Consider the following 16,437-nt stretch of genomic DNA (forward strand, 5'->3'; position numbering starts at 1 on the left):
CCAGTTCCAGGTGCCTTGGGGCGCTGCAAAGTTTAAAGGGTCCCTGTGCAAAGAAAGCAGAAAGTCCTGTAAATGCGCTTCCACGTCGGTGTCATTTGTGGCAGGAAATTTAGGTGATACTGGAAATTAAAACGAGCCCTTTGCGCGAGATTTTCTGTTGCAGTGAGGGACAGCTTTTCCTCAGGTGCAGGTCCCTCGGGGCGGGGTGGCCTCGCCCCTGCAGCTCCCGGGTCCCCCCTCGAGGAGCTCCCGATGCCCCGAGGTGTCCGCGCCGCCCCCAGCCCCGGCCCTCGCCGAGCGGAGCCTGCGGGACCGAGAGAGGGAGAGCGAGAGAGCGGCCCCCCCGCCCGGGCCGGCCCCGCCTCGGCTCCCCCCGCGGGCCCGGAGGAGGCGCCAGGCGCGGGGGCTCCGCTCCGGATAAATGGGGGGCGGCGGCGGCAGCGCTCGGGAGCCGTGGCGGGGCCGGAGCGGAGCGCGGCTCGGGCAGCACCGCGGCAGCGCAGGGCAGGGCAGGGCAGGGCCGGGCCGGGCAGCGCAGGGCAGGGCAGGGCAGGGCAGGGCAGGGCAGGGCAGGGCAGGGCAGGGCAGGGCAGGGCAGGATGCGCGGCGGGCGGCCCGCGGCGCTGCCGCTGCTGGCGCTGCTGGCGCTGCTGACGGCGCAGGGCGGAGCGGCGCCCCTGCAGCCCGGCGGGACCCCCGCGCTCACCAAGATCTACCCCCGCGGCAGCCACTGGGCTGTGGGTAAGTGCGCTTTAACTCCTTCAAAGGCACTGGAACGTACGGTTCCTGCGTCCCGTGTCGAGGCGGGGTAAGTCTAAAACCTTCTCTGTGCACTTTTACTCCAGCAAATCTTACCAAGCACCTCTCTCTATCTCCAGGCAAAGTGCTTGGTTATCGCTACCCCTTTCTTAGCCACGTTTTCTCTGACAATATAACACAACAGACAGAAGAAATTAATTGTGTGTGACTCTGACAAAATCTTCAGTCCCAGTCGTGCTGCAACTCGACATTATCCAGCCCCTTCCCTTCCCTTCCCTTCCCTTCCCTTCCCTTCCCTTCCCTTCCCTTCCCTTCCCTTCCCTTCCCTTCCCTTCCCTTCCCTTCCCTTCCCTTCCCTTCCCTTCCCTTCCCCAGGCAATAGCAAAGTCCTGCTGATGTTTGAACAATCAAATCTTTACCTGTTTTGGTTAATTTTGTGCTACTGTAATTGTTGTTACAGGACATTTAATGGGGAAAAAAAGCGCTGGAGATTTTCCTTACGGTTTTGAAGAAGAAAACAAGACACCATTTTCAGCATTACCTAACAATATCAAGCAGCTGGAAGAGTATCTGCAGTGGGAAGAAATCTCAAAATATTTGCTAAGGCTGCTGGAAAGGAATGAAAATAAAAGTGGTCACTTTTTAAAAGGAAGGCTTCCCTGGTACACCAGGAACACCTGGGAGACAGATGACAATAGCAGTTGGAAACATGTAAGTAAGATAAAACCTGTAAAGAAACTCCATGTGTTCAATTTTTGGGTTACAGTAACATAGTGACTTCCTCAATCCTCTTCCTGGTGGATTGTCCAGAAAAGCAGCAGAAATGCATCTCATGTATTAGACATCCAGTACAGTAAGCCTCTGCTCTTGATTACAGATTGTCACTCACTGATTGTATTTTTGATTACTTCATTTGCTGCTGGGTGTAAACATGGCATGCATTCAGCACTTTTTAGTCCCTGGGTTCCCTTCAGGCTGCTTGGTTGGGCCATTCTTTTCTCTTCATGCACAGGTGATCCCATCAGCACCACGTATTGCTCAGCAAAGCCAAGATAGTGTGGAAAATAAGTGTGAGGGCAGGAGGAACCACATCACACTGACTGTCCCCTTCCATCACCCTTCAGGATGTTCTGCCTTGGGCTGAGCAAAGCCACGGGGCTGCAGAATTTTCTCTGGTCTCAGATTTGTCCCTGTCTCCTTTGTCTTTTCTCCAGCCCATGGTGCTGGCTACTGCTGTGGTCGTTCCTGGGTTTGCTAAAGGCATCTGGGGCTACTGATAAGCTGCCCCTCCTCATCCTCAAATTCATGTTCTTCCTAGTGCTGTTGCACAAAACAACAGGGTTTTGGAACAGATTAATCCCTATTCTTTTGGGAAATCCTATAAAATACACTGTGAAGGATAACAGTGAGGTTTTACAGAAAATAATTGGGGTCTAATGTAAATCACAGGATCCACAAGAAAACTACTTCACTTATAATGCCTCAGGCACAGTCATGGTGATAAAGCTGCAGAATTCTTTTGGGTGACAATGAAATAGAATAAAAAGATTAATACGCCCCCTTAAAGACATCAATGGAAAGATTTTTTTTTTTTCCCATATTCTTCTGCAATATGATGTCATTAATATTCCTGGGCTAACTTCAGCCCGGTTTCCCTCCTGAAATCCTGGTGCAATCATATTAGTGAATACTTGGGCTTTTATTTGAATGTGGGTAAAAATTCACTCTTTAAATTAAGCTCTGATTTAAGTCTCTCACAACAGTGATACGAATGCTGCCCATAGGTTTCTTTTTGGCTGTTGGCTTTATGATAGTGATGCATCATAGTAACTGATTATTAATACTATTTGAAAAAGTAACTATTTATTCCATCTTCAGTTCTGCAGTTTGCAGCTTTGTAATCGAATTAAATTAACAAATCCCCTTATTTAATGTAAAGAGGGAAATGTTCTGACTTCTAAAAGTGTCTGTCAATAAATCCTACTTAGGAAGGCTGGAAGTTGCCTTTGGTAAGTTGAATCATATCCATATGTGTGTACTTTCACTGTAAATTAACGTCCACCATAAATTAATATTTCTGTGGTCAGACATTGAACATCCTTATGGAATAATGAGATTATTGCCTTAAGCATCCAGATTTCTGCAGGGCTTAGTAAAAAAGCTCATGTTTTTCTTGAGACTAAGATAGAGATCAATTCACAGAACCTCATTTGGCCATAAAACCCTTGATTTCTATATTCAACAATTTCTTTGTCTCCATCCTGAAGTAAAATCTAACGAAAGTTGCTGTAGCTGTACTTTCCTGCTGTTGGACACAAATACTTGATGATACACAGCCTAGGTGGGATATGATGTCCTGTTTTCCCCTTGGCTTCAAGAAAGCACCTGAAATTTAAGGTATTTCTGAGATCTTCCTTCTAGATGAAGAAAACATGAAGATCAAAAGGAATGTACTTTACTCTTTTGAGGGCTGATAGTTTCCTAAACATTTAAATAATGAGAAATATTTTTATTTAGAAGTTATTTTGAATAAAAGAGGCCTTATTTACAAAGGTAGAACTCCAATATACAGAATGTGACATTCATGCACATAGGGGTACAAATGCGTAAGTAACTTTTGGGGGTTGATTGTGTAGATTTGTCAGGACATGAGGGGTTTCAGGTGCACAGACTTGGTTAGACATCACCTTGGGGAGGATTACCAGGTACAGGAAGCCGAGAACGATGACACAGCACATCCAGAAAATTTGTCCTTGGCATGAAATACTTTTCCAGGCATATTTTGTGTGAGTTTGGAATAGAAACTTGTTCTAGGAGGAACCAGACACCAGATTTGCAGCGGGTTACTGTTCCCTGTGCAGTGGCCTGTTGGACTGAGGTACTAAATGTCAGCAAAAGAAGGTAAATAACGAACCCTGCTGCCAGCTTCTGGAATGGCTGTCCCAGGAGCACGTGCCCACCAGGGGCTGCAGTTCCCGTGCACTGACAGAGATGCCAACCAGGAGTCTGTGTCTGCAGCCCTGTGCTCCACCTGCTGCACACAGCAAAGACTGGCTGTGTTGGGAACAAACAGTCTCTCCAAGAACTTTGTTTCATGCGTGCTTTCAATTTTAGCTGATTTAATTCAAAGCTTGAATTTTAAATTTAAGATCAGGAAGTCCCAAAGCCAGAAGTAAATACAGATAAGTACCTCAGTTCAGGGTCTTTCTTATTAGCCCAGATCATCCAGTTCATCACAACTGATGCTCACACTGGCTGTACATTTCTTAAGAAGAAAAGAATTCTTTCTAAAGGACTCACCCAAAGGAGAGAAATGAGTGACACACAAATAGTCAAAAAATGGAAAAGGTGAACCCAATATTTCTTGGAGTTTGGCTTAAGATGGTGCACCTGTGTTATTTTCTTTTCAGTTAATACCTTGCCTGCTCTTTATTCTGTGAATAAATTACAGTTAATGTAGTTAAAGGGGATGAAAATCTCTCCTGCAAGTTGGACTAAGTGCAAAAATAAGTTGGAAAATAAACTTTAAATTGTTTCTATTACTTGGCTTTTTCACACTAATGAGACAGGATATAAATGAGATGGCACATAGAATTATCTAGGAGAATGACTTTCCTCCTACTTTTGCACTTGGTTATTACACTAACCAAGACAAATGGGGTCTGTTTCGGAAAGATTATTAGGAACATGTTTGTTATGTGAATGCACAGAGCAGTTATCTATTAGGCTTATTAACTTATAGTAGGTTTATTAACTTAGTGAATTACTTTTTTCGGGACTGGTCTATAAATAATATATTTCTCATTTTATTAGATGATGGACTATCTGCTTCAAGTTGTGAATATGAAAGAGAGCACTCCAAGCTGAAAGAAGATCACTAAATCATGAAGAAATTGAATACTTTCTGTAAGAGACTATATTTCACAAGCACTTGATTGTATCAGATAATCAACAAAGTCACTTTTCTGTACACAAGAATTCCTTTGTGTAAAGTACTTAAATACACATATTCTTGTATGGTTCAGCAAGGACTAAATCCTCTTCTTCATTTTCAAGGTGGCATTTTCTCGTTTGAATGGCTTTGATATATATATATTGATATATATATATATATATATAATTGTCACGGAAGGGTCTTCCAATTAATTATATGACTTACTTATCGAATCATTTAATCTCTTAGTTTGAAACTACATGACATCGCAACATTCACAATAAATCGTGCCAAGAAAAAGGGGGAGTTCATGCTTTTATTTCAGTCGAGCAGTGAAATTCGCTGTGTAAAAGCCCGTGGCAAGGGCCGCTGCCTCCCCAGGACAGGGCGAGTTGCCCTTTCAGCCGCTCCATTGGGGCCCTCCGTGCCCGGTGCGTGCCCGGGAGCGGCCGCTGTCCCCGCTGTGCCCGCCAGGCGGCGCCCTCGGCCCGGCCCTGAGGGGAGAGTCCGGTGAGCCCGGGACCGGCCCTGAGGGGAGCGCTCGGGTGAGCCCCGGCCGTGAGGGGAGAGCTCCGGTGAGCCCCTGAGCCCCGGCCCTGAGGGGAGAGCTCCGGTGAGCCCGGGACCGGCCCTGAGGGGAGCGCTCCGGTGAGCCCCGGCCGTGAGGGGAGAGCTCCGGTGAGCCCCAGGACCGGCTGAGCCTGGCCCTGAGGGGAGAGAGCCCGGGACCGGCTGAACCCCGGGACCCGCCGTGAGGGGAGCGCTCCGGTGAGCCCGGGACCGGCTGAGCCCTGTCCTGAGGGGAGAGAGCCCGGGACCGGCCGAGCCCGGCCGTGAGGGGAGAGCTCTGGTGAGCCCGCGACCGGCCATGAGGGGCCATTGAGTCCCGGGACCGGATGAGCCCGGCCCTGAGGGGAGCGCTCCGGTGAGCCCCGGGACCGGCCCTGAGGGGAGCGCTCCGGTGAGCCCCGGCCCTGAGGGGAGAGCTCCGGTGAGCCCCGGGACTGGCTGAGCCCCGGGACCGGCTGAGCTCCGGCCGTGAGGGGAGAGCTCCGATGAGCCCGGGACCGGCCGAGCCCCTGAGCCCCGGGCCGTGAGGGGAGAGCTCCGGTGAGCCCCGGGACCGGGTGAGGCCCGGCCATGAGGAGAGAGAGCCCGGGAGACCGGCTGAGCCCCTGAGCCCGGCCGTGAGGGGAGCGCTCCGGTGAGCCCGGGACCGGGTGAGCCCGGCCGTGAGGGGAGCGCTCCGGTGAGCCCGGGACCGGCTGAGCCCGGCCCTGAGGGGAGCGCTCCGGTGAGCCCCGGCCGTGAGGCGAGCGCTCCGATGCGCTCCGGTGCCAGGTGAACGTCGTGGCTGCGGCTGTTTGCTGTATCTCAGTCGCACCACTGCCCGGCTCTGCAATCCCAACTTTAGTGGGGCAGAAGTGTCGTATGACACAGGACTGTCTGCCAAATGTCAGCCAATTTTGACATAATGCCTTGGCAGAACAGAGATGCTCAGAGAGGGGACACAGTATTAATTCTACCAGAGAAACTGATAAAGTCAGCGTCCTGGTCTAACGAGCTTTTAATTTCGTTGTGTTTTGGGGTTTTTTGGGGGTTTTTTTTGTGTGTGTGTGGGGGGGGGGGTTTGATGGGGTTTTTTTTTGGGGGGAGGGGGGGTTTGTTGGTTATTTTGGAGGTGTGTATATGTTTTGATTTGTTTTTGGTTTACTCCACTATTTTCTCCTATGCTAGCATTTTGTGGGTGGATACTCTGTGGCTGACAAACTACTGAAGGAAGTCCCAAGGTTTCTAACAGCGACAAAGGAAGAGGGCTGACTGTGTAGAAAAGAGAAGCTGAAACACTGTAGCTGAAGGGAATCCCCTTGAATTAAGGCATGTTGGGCTCCATAGTAGGTCCCTAGAGCTGAGGAAATACGTAACCAGGAGCTTTGAACAGCTACTGGAGATGTTTCAACAGTAAGAAACTGAACGTCCATAATTGAAATGCCTGTCAGATGTAGCCAGGGCAAATGAAAACAAGATCGTTCAACTTTCTGCACAGAGGAAGGGAACAGTATTGCCCTCAACCCCAGCGGCTAGTAACAGAAATTCAAACTCTGGCTGAGCAATGTGTGTTTTCATGTCACAGGGGCTGTGAGCTACCATGGCAGTAGCACACACAACACCCAGCCTGCTGCTCTGGAGGGAATGACAGCTTCTGAGCCATCCAGCAGGGACTGAGGGTCCCTCCTGCCACAGAGACAGTCCTGCTCCACCGGGAAGCCAATGAGCTGAACCTCAAGCCAAAATTAAAGAGCTCAGGTATCTGCTAGTTTTCTTGAATACTGACAGGAATTTGAGCAGGGATAGGGAGAAGGAAGGGAGACCAGAATACACTCTTGAGAACAAATTCCATCATGGCATTTTCCTCATAATTATTCATTCCCTGGCAGTCTTTTATCTGTATTGTTCTTCCTTATAACCTCAGGTGTTGCAAAGGAGTCAAGTATAGACACTAAAAATACTATCTTGCTAATACAGTTTAAGCAAAAGGAGAAAGAGACCACTCAGAAGGCCATGCTAATAGCCTTAGCAAAGTTAGAGCAAAGAAGTGGTTAAGGATCTAGATGATTTAATCCAGTTTTAAGAAAAGGTTTTACAGTGAGCAATTAGATGCTGTTTAAGGAATTAATCGCTAATGGGTCATTAACTCTGACTGGTATTGTACAGTTAACAAGCCGAGGCAGGATTATTAGACTCAGCACCCAATTAAGGAGGAGAAGATATTTACAACAAAATGAACAAATGGGCTTTTAACATGGAATGGGACAATTTGAAAGAAAGTATAGGAACATGGAGAACTAGACACCCTAGAAGAAAGATGTGTTTGCATATGCCTCTGTCTCTTTGTTTGCCCACTTATGTGTAGCTGGTAAAATACTCATTTTTAGCAATAAACTCACAGCTTTCCTTGAAGAACATGATTGCACGTAGTCGATCCACTTACAGGGTTCACGTGTACAAGGTATAAGACCTGTTAATATGCCAATAAAAGAACAACCATCATAGCTTGCCATAATCTTTACTTGTTTGCAGGTGCTGGATCAGGACCTTATTAAAAGTGAGCAGGTATTTTCAGCTGCTACTTCTGCTGCCCTGTCACTGTGGTTTTATCTACTGCCAGTCTTTGACTATCTCAAGTAACCAAGCATCAGCGCCGGTGACAGCTGATCAGGAAGTCAAGGGATTCTTTCCAACAGCTTTACAGGATACAGAAGAACTTTAGGTAAGAGAAAGGGAGGGTAGTAATGCCAAAATGTGGGAAAGCACTTTTGAAATCTTGGGGACTTGCTTATTAACCATGAGAAATAAGCACAGGTGAGAACCTTAGGGCAGCAATTTAATGTGCTCACCTACAGGAGGGTTTTCAGCTTCAGAGCCACAGGTGGACTCCAGCCAAGTAATGACAAGAGAGATTGTTCCTAACCTGAGAAGGAAGAGTGTGCAGAGCCTGTGCAGTCACTCATTAGTGTGTGTCTCTTGCTGACACAAGCCAGGCAGGCTATGCAGGTACTTCTCAAGCACAACAAGCGGAATCCTTCTCTTGCAGCCACCAGAAAAGCCATGCCTTCTTGCAAGGTGATGCAAGCAAAGCTCACCTGTGAAAGGACCACTAGAATAAGACCTAAAAACTGAAGCAATACAGTTTCAGTTCTCCTCTTTTACTCAGGTGTCCTTACTAGAAGTTAGCAAAATACCTCCTTGGTCCTGATGGCAGCAATGGCAATTCTTTTCCTGGCAGCACTTCCCTCTCTCTGCCAAGAAAGTAAAGAGATGTGTGCTGGGAAGGGTGGACACTGCCACAAACGCACACACAGTAGAATTGTCAAGTCCACAGCCCAGCAGGAAAGTCTCCCTCAGCAGGGCTTCTTTCCCCCAAATTCAGGGGGAAGCACTCACTTGGTTTCCCTGCATGCCCTGGACGAGCACAGCTCAGGGAAGGGAAATAGGGGTCCTGAACACAGTGTGTGTGCTCTGGTCCAGAGAGGCAGGTTGGATCTGCAAGGAGGCTGGGGACAGAGGAAAAGGCATTTGAAAACAAGAGGGATTCCTATTATTTTCTGTAAAAGAAGCTCTCCATACAATAGATGGGGGCTGCTGTGGAGAAGGCTATGAAGGGATGTTTAGAAACTGCTGTCTAAGGTTAAAAAGCTCTCTGAAGTGAAGCTGAACAAAGCTGACATACTTGTTTCTGACAGGACTCTTAAAAGATACGCACAGATTGTGAAAATATAATTAGACGCCAGCCTTTGTCTGGCCACAACGAGTGGGAAATGGTGAAAGGAGAGGTCTCCCAGCCTGCATTGAATCATCCCTAGGACACAATGAGGGCACTTGTGAATCCTTCTCTCTTCTCTAATGAGAAACATTAATTGCCACAACCTCCCGAGTGTGTAGTGCACCCCATGCCCAGCAGAGGAGAAGGGGTATTTCATTACAGCTTCTCAGCCCCATTACAGACAGTAACGGAGATAATGAAAAATAAAGATGGCTCAGTTTTAGGTTCGGCAGCCTGGCGATGGGCACTATGTGGGCAGGAGAGCAGGCACGGCCCAGCTCTGTGCCAGCCTCCAGGGGCTGTGCTGGGCAGCCAGAGCAGGCAGGATGTAGCCTGCCAGGCCCCAGCTGGGGGTAAGTGCCCAGCCAGAGACTGTCTGTCTCTCCTGGTGGGCAGCTGGGCTGCAGGAGGCAGGGGCTCTGGAGGTCCTGCCATTCCCCTTCTCTACAGAGGCAGCAAAGGACTGTCACTGACTCCAGCCTGCAAAGCACACCTGAGCCTGGCACAGATCCACAAGGGCAGTTGTGGGAGTGGTGTGTCTGGCCCAAGGACTGCCAGAGCTCCAGCCCCTCTGTGCCCCGTCCCATCTGGGCGCAGTGTCCATCATGGGGCTGCAGCCCCAAGTGCCACAGCCAGCTTGGTCAGGGTTTTCTTCATGGAGGAGTACAGAGAAGAGCCCACAGCCAGGCATCTCCCACCCCTCTGTGCATCACATGGAGTGGAAGGCCAGCCCAAGATGCCCATTTAGAAACATGATGCACAGCCTCCATGCAGATGGTGCCATTAAATGATGCAAAAGCAGAACCCTCTCCCCAGGTACAGCAGTCCTGTGCTCTCAGCCACTTTACACAGCTCTTTGCCCTACTGTAGCTTTTATTGCAACTAAAGCATCCAGCCAAGGAGGGAGAGCAAAAGAGATTGTTCTTCCTAAGCTATGATTGGCCCCCTAACTCTTCAGGGGTCATGGAAAAGGGAATTAAAAGGGCCACAAAATACAAAAGCAAGTCAAGGTGTAAGGGAAAGGCTGATGGAAGGGACGGCCCTCCCGTGCCTGGCCATCCGCGGCAGCCAAGGCAGGGTAAGGGGGTCCCTTGGGTGTTCTGGGATGTGTCTTCCCCATGGCTTTCTCCCAGGTGCTGAGAAGGAGTTCAGATTGTCTGCCAGGGTTTGCCGATGGACTGGATGTGCTCCTTGGCCTTCAGCCGCAGGGCGGCAATGCTGGTGTTGCGTGGGTCTGCCTCATCCAAAGGGAACTTGTCCACAAAGGTGGCCCCACACTGATAAGGCGGCGGTGGCCCCATGGCCCCCAGGGGCTGCAGCGCATGGGTCACTGCTGGAGAGTTCAGGAAGGGCGGTGGTGTGTAGCTGCCGGGCAGGCTCTGTGGCGAGGCCACAAAGCCAGGCAGGGTCTGCAGGGCTGTGCTGCTGGGCACCGGCGGGCTGAGCCATGTCTCCAGGGGCAGGCTGCTGCTCAGAGGACCCATGGGTGTTGCCTGTGGCGAGCGGTTGAACGAGAGGATAGGTGAGTCTTGCAACTTCATGGAGGTCACCTCTAGTTTCTCCTGCCGCCTCCACTTAGCCCTTCTGTTCTGAAACCAAACCTGCAAACAGAGCTGTATCAGCCAGACCAGCCAGACCCCAGGCGGTGGACAGAGGCTTGCCCCTTGCTGCAGTGGTGTACACAAAACAGAGCGAGGGAAATATGCCTTTCTGAGCTGGGGCGGAAGGGAATCTGGGGAGCTCGGGCGTTCCTCCACGACCCACAGCCCTGCGCTAGATGGAAAACAGTTCCTCAGCGGAGCTGGCCCGCCCATCCACCCGCCACTGCCCTGGCACAACAGCGGGTTCAGCGGCCCCGGGCCGGGACACTCAAGGGCAGCAGCAGCCGCGACGACGCGGCTGCCGGACGCAGGTCGGCCCCCAGCCCCGCGCTGTCCCGCCGACCGGGCCGGCCCGCGGCAGCCGCGCCCAGCGCTCCACTGGGGCCCCGAGCGTGGCCGGAGCCGTGGCCCCGAGTGTGGCCGGAGCCGTGCTGCGGTCCCTGGCCCGCGCGCCGTACCGGGGCTGCTCCGGCCGCCGGGACCACGGGGCTGCGCCGAGCCGCGTCGGGCCGGGCCGTGCGTGGTTTCCCGGCGCCGGGGACCGTCGGGGCCGGGCATTACCTGGACGCGGACTTCGGGCAGATTGACCTTCATGGCCAGCTCTTCGCGGCTGTACACGTCGGGGTAGTGGGACTTCTCAAAGGCACGCTCCAACTCGTGAAGCTGGTACGTGGTGAAAGTGGTGCGGTTTCGCCGATGTTTCTTCTTGGGCTGTTCCTCTTCCGACGGCTTCCCCTCGCCGCTGCTGCCAGCGGGCAGCTCGGGGCTGGCGCTGCCGGGACAGTACGGCTCTGCGAAGGGAAGACAAGGGGGTCACCGGCGGGATCTCCCGCGGGGCTTGCCCGAGAGCGTGGGGGAGCGGCGCCCACCCGTCCGCCCCCCGGAACCCGGCGTTGGTCCACAGCGCTCACCTTGGAAGCGCTCGGCGCGGCCCTGGGGCTCGGCCGGCGGGGGCTCTCCGGGCATCTTGGGCAGGCAGTGCCGGGGCCCCCGCCGGTCCGCCTCCTTGGCGCTGCCGTCGGGCGGGAAGGCGCCCAGCAGCCCGTCTTCCTTGGTGAACCCCAGGATAGCCTCGATGCTGTGCAGTCTCGACGGGTTTCCCCCGGGGCTTCGCGCCGCCGGGGCGGCCAGCGAGAAGGCGCCCTCGGCCATGGCGAGCGGGGCGCCGGGCGGGTGCATGAGGCGGCCGGCCCGGGGCTCCGCCGGAGCGCTGCGGTCCCACCCGGCCTCCGGGCGGCGCGGGCAAGTCTGGCACGGTGTCGGCGGGCGGGCTGGCCTCCTTGGGGCGGGGGAGGAGTGCCGGGGGGCGGTAGGCGAGAGAGAAGGCGAGGCCCCCGCACCTCTTCAGGACGGAGGGGGAGGCAGGGTATCCCCCGGCCCCCGCCGGCCGCCCCGCCCCTCCCCGCGGCCCCGGCCCCGGCCCCAGTCCCAGACGGCGCCGGGCGATGCCATCCGGGGCCCCCGAGGCGGGGCGGGGCGGCCCCCGCTGCAGCCGAGGGCTGGCCCGGGCCGAGCGCCGCGGTCGGCGCCCCGGGGCAGGGGCAGCGCTGCCGGAAACCTCGGTGGGACGGGCGGCGAGAGGCGCGTCAGGCACGGGGGGACAGAGCCGGGACGGCGGGAGCCGCTGCCGGGGGCGCGGTAAAGGGGACTCAGAGAATGGGACGGAAAGGAGCGGGAGCCCGGGGTGCTGGGCCGGAGGACAGCGGGTCCCCGGCACGGCCCCGCGCTGCTCGGCGGTTCTCGGAGCCTCGCTGTGTTTCTCTTGCCCGACGGCTACAGCCCAGTTCCCTCCCGGACGGTCTGTAAGCGCGCCGGTTTCACGGCGGCCGCTCGATAGCTGCCCCGCTGTGGCCCCGGCCCGACTCAGGGGCACCGGGGTAAACGCTGCTGCGCTGGTGCTTTGCGGGACACTCGCCCTGCGCCCGATTGCCTCCAACGGCATTTCACAGACCGGGTGCTTCTGGACAGGATGGACGCAGGAGGTGGGCTCAGCCTTTCAGACTTCACAAACCCGAGGAAGCTCTAAGCAATATTTGCGGGGAAGTTTTCCAGTATGCTGCTATAGGACAGAGCCTGTGAGAAGACCTGATTCTGTGACCCTGTACTCCATGATGCTAGTGGGGCCGGGGGCGTAGCAGGCAGGGCATGCCTTCATGGGGGATGCACAAAATGTTTTTAGAGGTAAGGCCGGGAGCCAAACCCCACACATCACTTTGTACTTGGCTTGTGGAAGACGTGGACCCACCGTAGGACCAACCAGGTAACAGCGTCACGTCTCCTGCACCGATTTTCTGCTTCTGTCTTTCTGTCATTTTATCACTTTTCACACTACCACTTCCCAGTTTCTCTGACGCACCAGCTACCTTTTGCCCCAGCTTGTTTACATGACAAACCCAGTACCATCCAGAGTGGTTTTTAGTCTACGCTTAGCTTTGAAGATGCTTCCATTTGAAGCCTCAGGAGAGTGTTATGTGAAGGAAAAACACCAGTGCTGCTGCTCGTTCTTTCAGATATATTAGGTAGTCTAATAAGTATGACCTCTCAATAAATTAGCATTTTCTTATTCATGTTCTGCTCCAATAGGCTCCATATCATGTAGATTTTCCCGGAGGAATCACTTTAAGGATTAGCAGTGCTTGTTTCTGTCAGTGTCCACACCTTTACAGGTTTATGTTCTGGTGTCCCAGAGTTGGTTTCTTTTAGGGGTGCAGGGTTTTTCCTAGCTCCAGGTGAGGTTTACCTTCACTAACTGCTTGGGGCGGTGGTTTGAGGCTGAAAGAATTCAGACGTCCTTTTTTGCAGAGGGAAGAGGCCAACAGAAGAGACAAGAAAAGGTTAGTGTGGCTTTTGTGGACTCTATAAAAAGCCAGTCAATACCATTGTAGGGACATTGGAGAGTACTCAAAGCAATCAGCCAGGGGCCATTGTATTCCTTTAATCTACATGTGTGTTTCCCAGGAACTCTATTAGCGAAGATGAATGAACTGTGCAATGTCCCTAATTTCTTCTAATTTGAAGCTGGGGGTTTACAGCACTCAAAACCAGCACAAAACACACCTGTCCCTCCAGAAGTCCTGGGCAAAAATGGGAATCGGTTTTGCTTGTTGTAGGTAAGAAAGATAGCAATGTGAGATGAAGGAGCAAAAACTCTTAAGTCAAAGGGCATTGGATCCTGGCACAGATGCTGCTTTTGGGGTACCTGTCAAAGCAAAGTTGTGAGTTTGGGTCAATACTCGATTTTTTTTTTTTCTGTTCATCACAATATGAAGGCAGCAAAAACCCTTCCAGCCCTGAAGCAGGGTGCTTGAGTCTCCCACGGGACACAAGAGACATTCCTCCCTGACAGAGAGGGCTCCTCTTTCCTCAGCAGTAGAACACTCCACTTGTGTTTTCCATACGGAGCTACATTTGTCACTGTAGCATCCTCCTTGCAGGCGAGTGGAATTGTTGGAAGAGGAAGCCACTCCCTTGATCCCAATAAAAATAAAAAATAGCTGAATCAAACCCATAAACCTGTAGCAGAACAGAGAGAGCTCTGACTCTTCCCGCTCTAGATGTCTTTTCTCTCTTGCCATGCTTCAGGCACAGCCTGTGACACGCATGAGGCATTACAGTGCTCCAGGGAGGGAAGAAGTCTAATGGTTCCTCTGATTACACAGAGGGTTTAGATAGGCGAAGAGCAGTAACTGAACATTTCCCTTTGGGTCTGATGTCCTGGCTGTCGGTTGAATCCGTTGCAGCCCTCTGGGATATGTATCATATTAGTATGAAACTGATCCTGTGGTACATCACAGCTTTGCAAAGACCATTGACCTTGGGAAACTTATGGGGGCAACCAGAATCAAATTTGAGAGCATTCTTTAGGTGATGAAACAGGCAAGGTTTGTTGCTTACCTTTCCAAAAGAGACCCCCCCATTCCATAATCTTTTTTATTTTTTTGCAATGTATTATTAAAATTTCTGAAGTTATGCTTGGAAAGTAACAAAAGTTCTCAAGATGGACAATCTGTAAAGTGCAGCTGTCTGCCATACCTCTTTTCTGTACATGTACAGTGAAGACTAAAGGGAAATAGTTTTCATCCTGTACTCGCAGTTGAGACATAGGCATGGGATGTAGTTTCACACAATGAAACCAGCACCATAAAATGCCACAGATTCCTGCTTCCTTTTCTCCTGCCTTTTCTTTATGTCCAGATGAAATAATTGCTGCCTTGCAGAGCAGAGATTTGAAGCTGAAGTCATGCTGCAGGAGAGACATCACTCTCCAGACCAAAGATGTGCAGCAGCAAGGGCCTCCCTGAAAGATAAATGTGGGTTCCAAGGTCAGACTGCAAATCAACAGGAGGGAAGCAAGGAAAAGGAGAAAATATTCACCTAGAGGGAACCTGTACCCTCCTGCAGTTTTCATGCTCTGTATCATCCAGAAAATTGTTAAAAACAACAGAAAAAGGATTTGTTTTTTCCCTCCCCAAAAATTCCTAAATGTGCAGTTTCAGAACCTTCTTGAAAGCATAAGGTGGTATGAGGAAGATGCTGCTTCCTCCTGTCATTGCATCGCTCACACTTTCTTGTTTTTCTGCTGAGACTTTTCTTGATCTGCTCAGGATAGTCAGCCATGTTTTCCCCACCTCCCAGGGTCTGATCTGGCAGGAGTTGCACAGAGATCTTGTTGTCCTGCTGTCTGTTGGGGCTGTGGGTGTGGAGTAGGCTCTGAGAGCCAGGCAGCCCTCTCTGGTGGGAGCACCACGGAGTGGATGCAAGGGTGCTGGCATTTAGGCTTGCCATGCTTGGAGGGAGGTAGGGGAGTTTCATGCTATAAGGCTATATTAATGCAATCCTTCTTTACTTGTTTTCCAATTAGCCTAATTGAATTCGGATTGCTTAAAAGTGGGCACTAGAGACATTTATCTTGATGGGATGACAGTCTTGAGCTCCAGCGATCCTATTAACTCTAAGAACCCAAATCCCAGGTAGGGGCCATCCAGCAGTAGCTGCCATGTGACCTAACCCTTTAATCTACTCCTGACAAAGACACACGGACACACAGACATGTCCCTGTCCATTCTCACACGTGCATAGCCGCATGCAGAAGTATACATGTGCATTTGTGCACAGATGTGGGCACATTCTTAGGCTCATATACCAGCACACGTGCACATGCACACACATGCCATGGCTCTGATGTGACCTATCGCCAGGCAGAGCTGCATGTACCCAGGGTGGCCCCACCACCTCCTACTCATGTGCTGCCCCAGGCCTGTGGCTGGTGGCTGAAGACAGGAGCAGCCGGTGCTGGAGGGATGAGTCCTGCAGATGCTGCCAGGAGCAGGCAGCCAACTCCAGCAAGCTGAAGATCAGGCTCCTGCTGAGGGCAGCACAGATTTGCCACCCTGCCCTGGCTCTGCCACTCCAGAATGAATGTGGCTGCTCTGGTCTAAGGCAGACCTTAGGTGGTGCCTAAGGCAGCTCACCAGTAGCTCCCGTGCCAGCAGCACTTCAGTGGGGCTGGGGCCCATCCTGTGCCCAAGCCACCTCCCGGTGCCACTTGTCTCTGCCAGCCCTGAGACTTTTTTTTTAAATCTCATTAATCATTTGTTTGGTGATTCTGACTGTACTTTCTTCTCTGACTCTTTAAACTGTGAAAATGCTGATCCTATATCTGCTGACAAATTTAATTAGATCGTTTAAAGCACAAAATGCTTTCAGTAAGATTTTTGGGATGTCCCAGGCATATTTTAATTCAAAGGTCAAAACCCTCAGGCTTGTTTATTTTGGTGTTTTATAGATAGGACAATTCAGTCTGTAAAGCAACACAACAG

At 51.8% G+C, this 16,437-nt stretch overlaps 2 protein-coding genes across 2 annotated transcripts; one reads left to right on the forward strand and one right to left on the reverse strand.

Moving 5' to 3' along the window:
* Nucleotides 1–568: 568 nt before the first annotated feature.
* Nucleotides 569–4,830, forward strand: LOC310922212 (gastrin-releasing peptide-like). Its single transcript, XM_083882650.1, has 3 exons — nt 569–741; nt 1,220–1,470; nt 4,573–4,830. Exons 1-3 carry the CDS (start codon nt 600–602, stop codon nt 4,624–4,626), a joined length of 447 nt encoding a protein of 148 aa, XP_083738776.1. The 5' UTR covers nt 569–599; the 3' UTR covers nt 4,627–4,830.
* Nucleotides 4,831–10,165: 5,335 nt separating this feature from the next.
* Nucleotides 10,166–11,797, reverse strand: LOC310922209 (retinal homeobox protein Rx2; the record flags this gene model as incomplete). Its single annotated transcript, XM_083882647.1, has 3 exons — nt 10,166–10,618; nt 11,180–11,409; nt 11,530–11,797. The coding sequence occupies 3 exons, from the start codon at nt 11,795–11,797 to the stop codon at nt 10,166–10,168; spliced, it is 951 nt and encodes a 316-aa protein (XP_083738773.1).
* Nucleotides 11,798–16,437: the final 4,640 nt, after the last annotated feature.

This window comes from Zosterops lateralis (genome assembly GCF_965231275.1).
Source record: "Zosterops lateralis genome assembly, chromosome: W".
NCBI classification, from domain to species: domain Eukaryota; kingdom Metazoa; phylum Chordata; class Aves; order Passeriformes; family Zosteropidae; genus Zosterops; species Zosterops lateralis.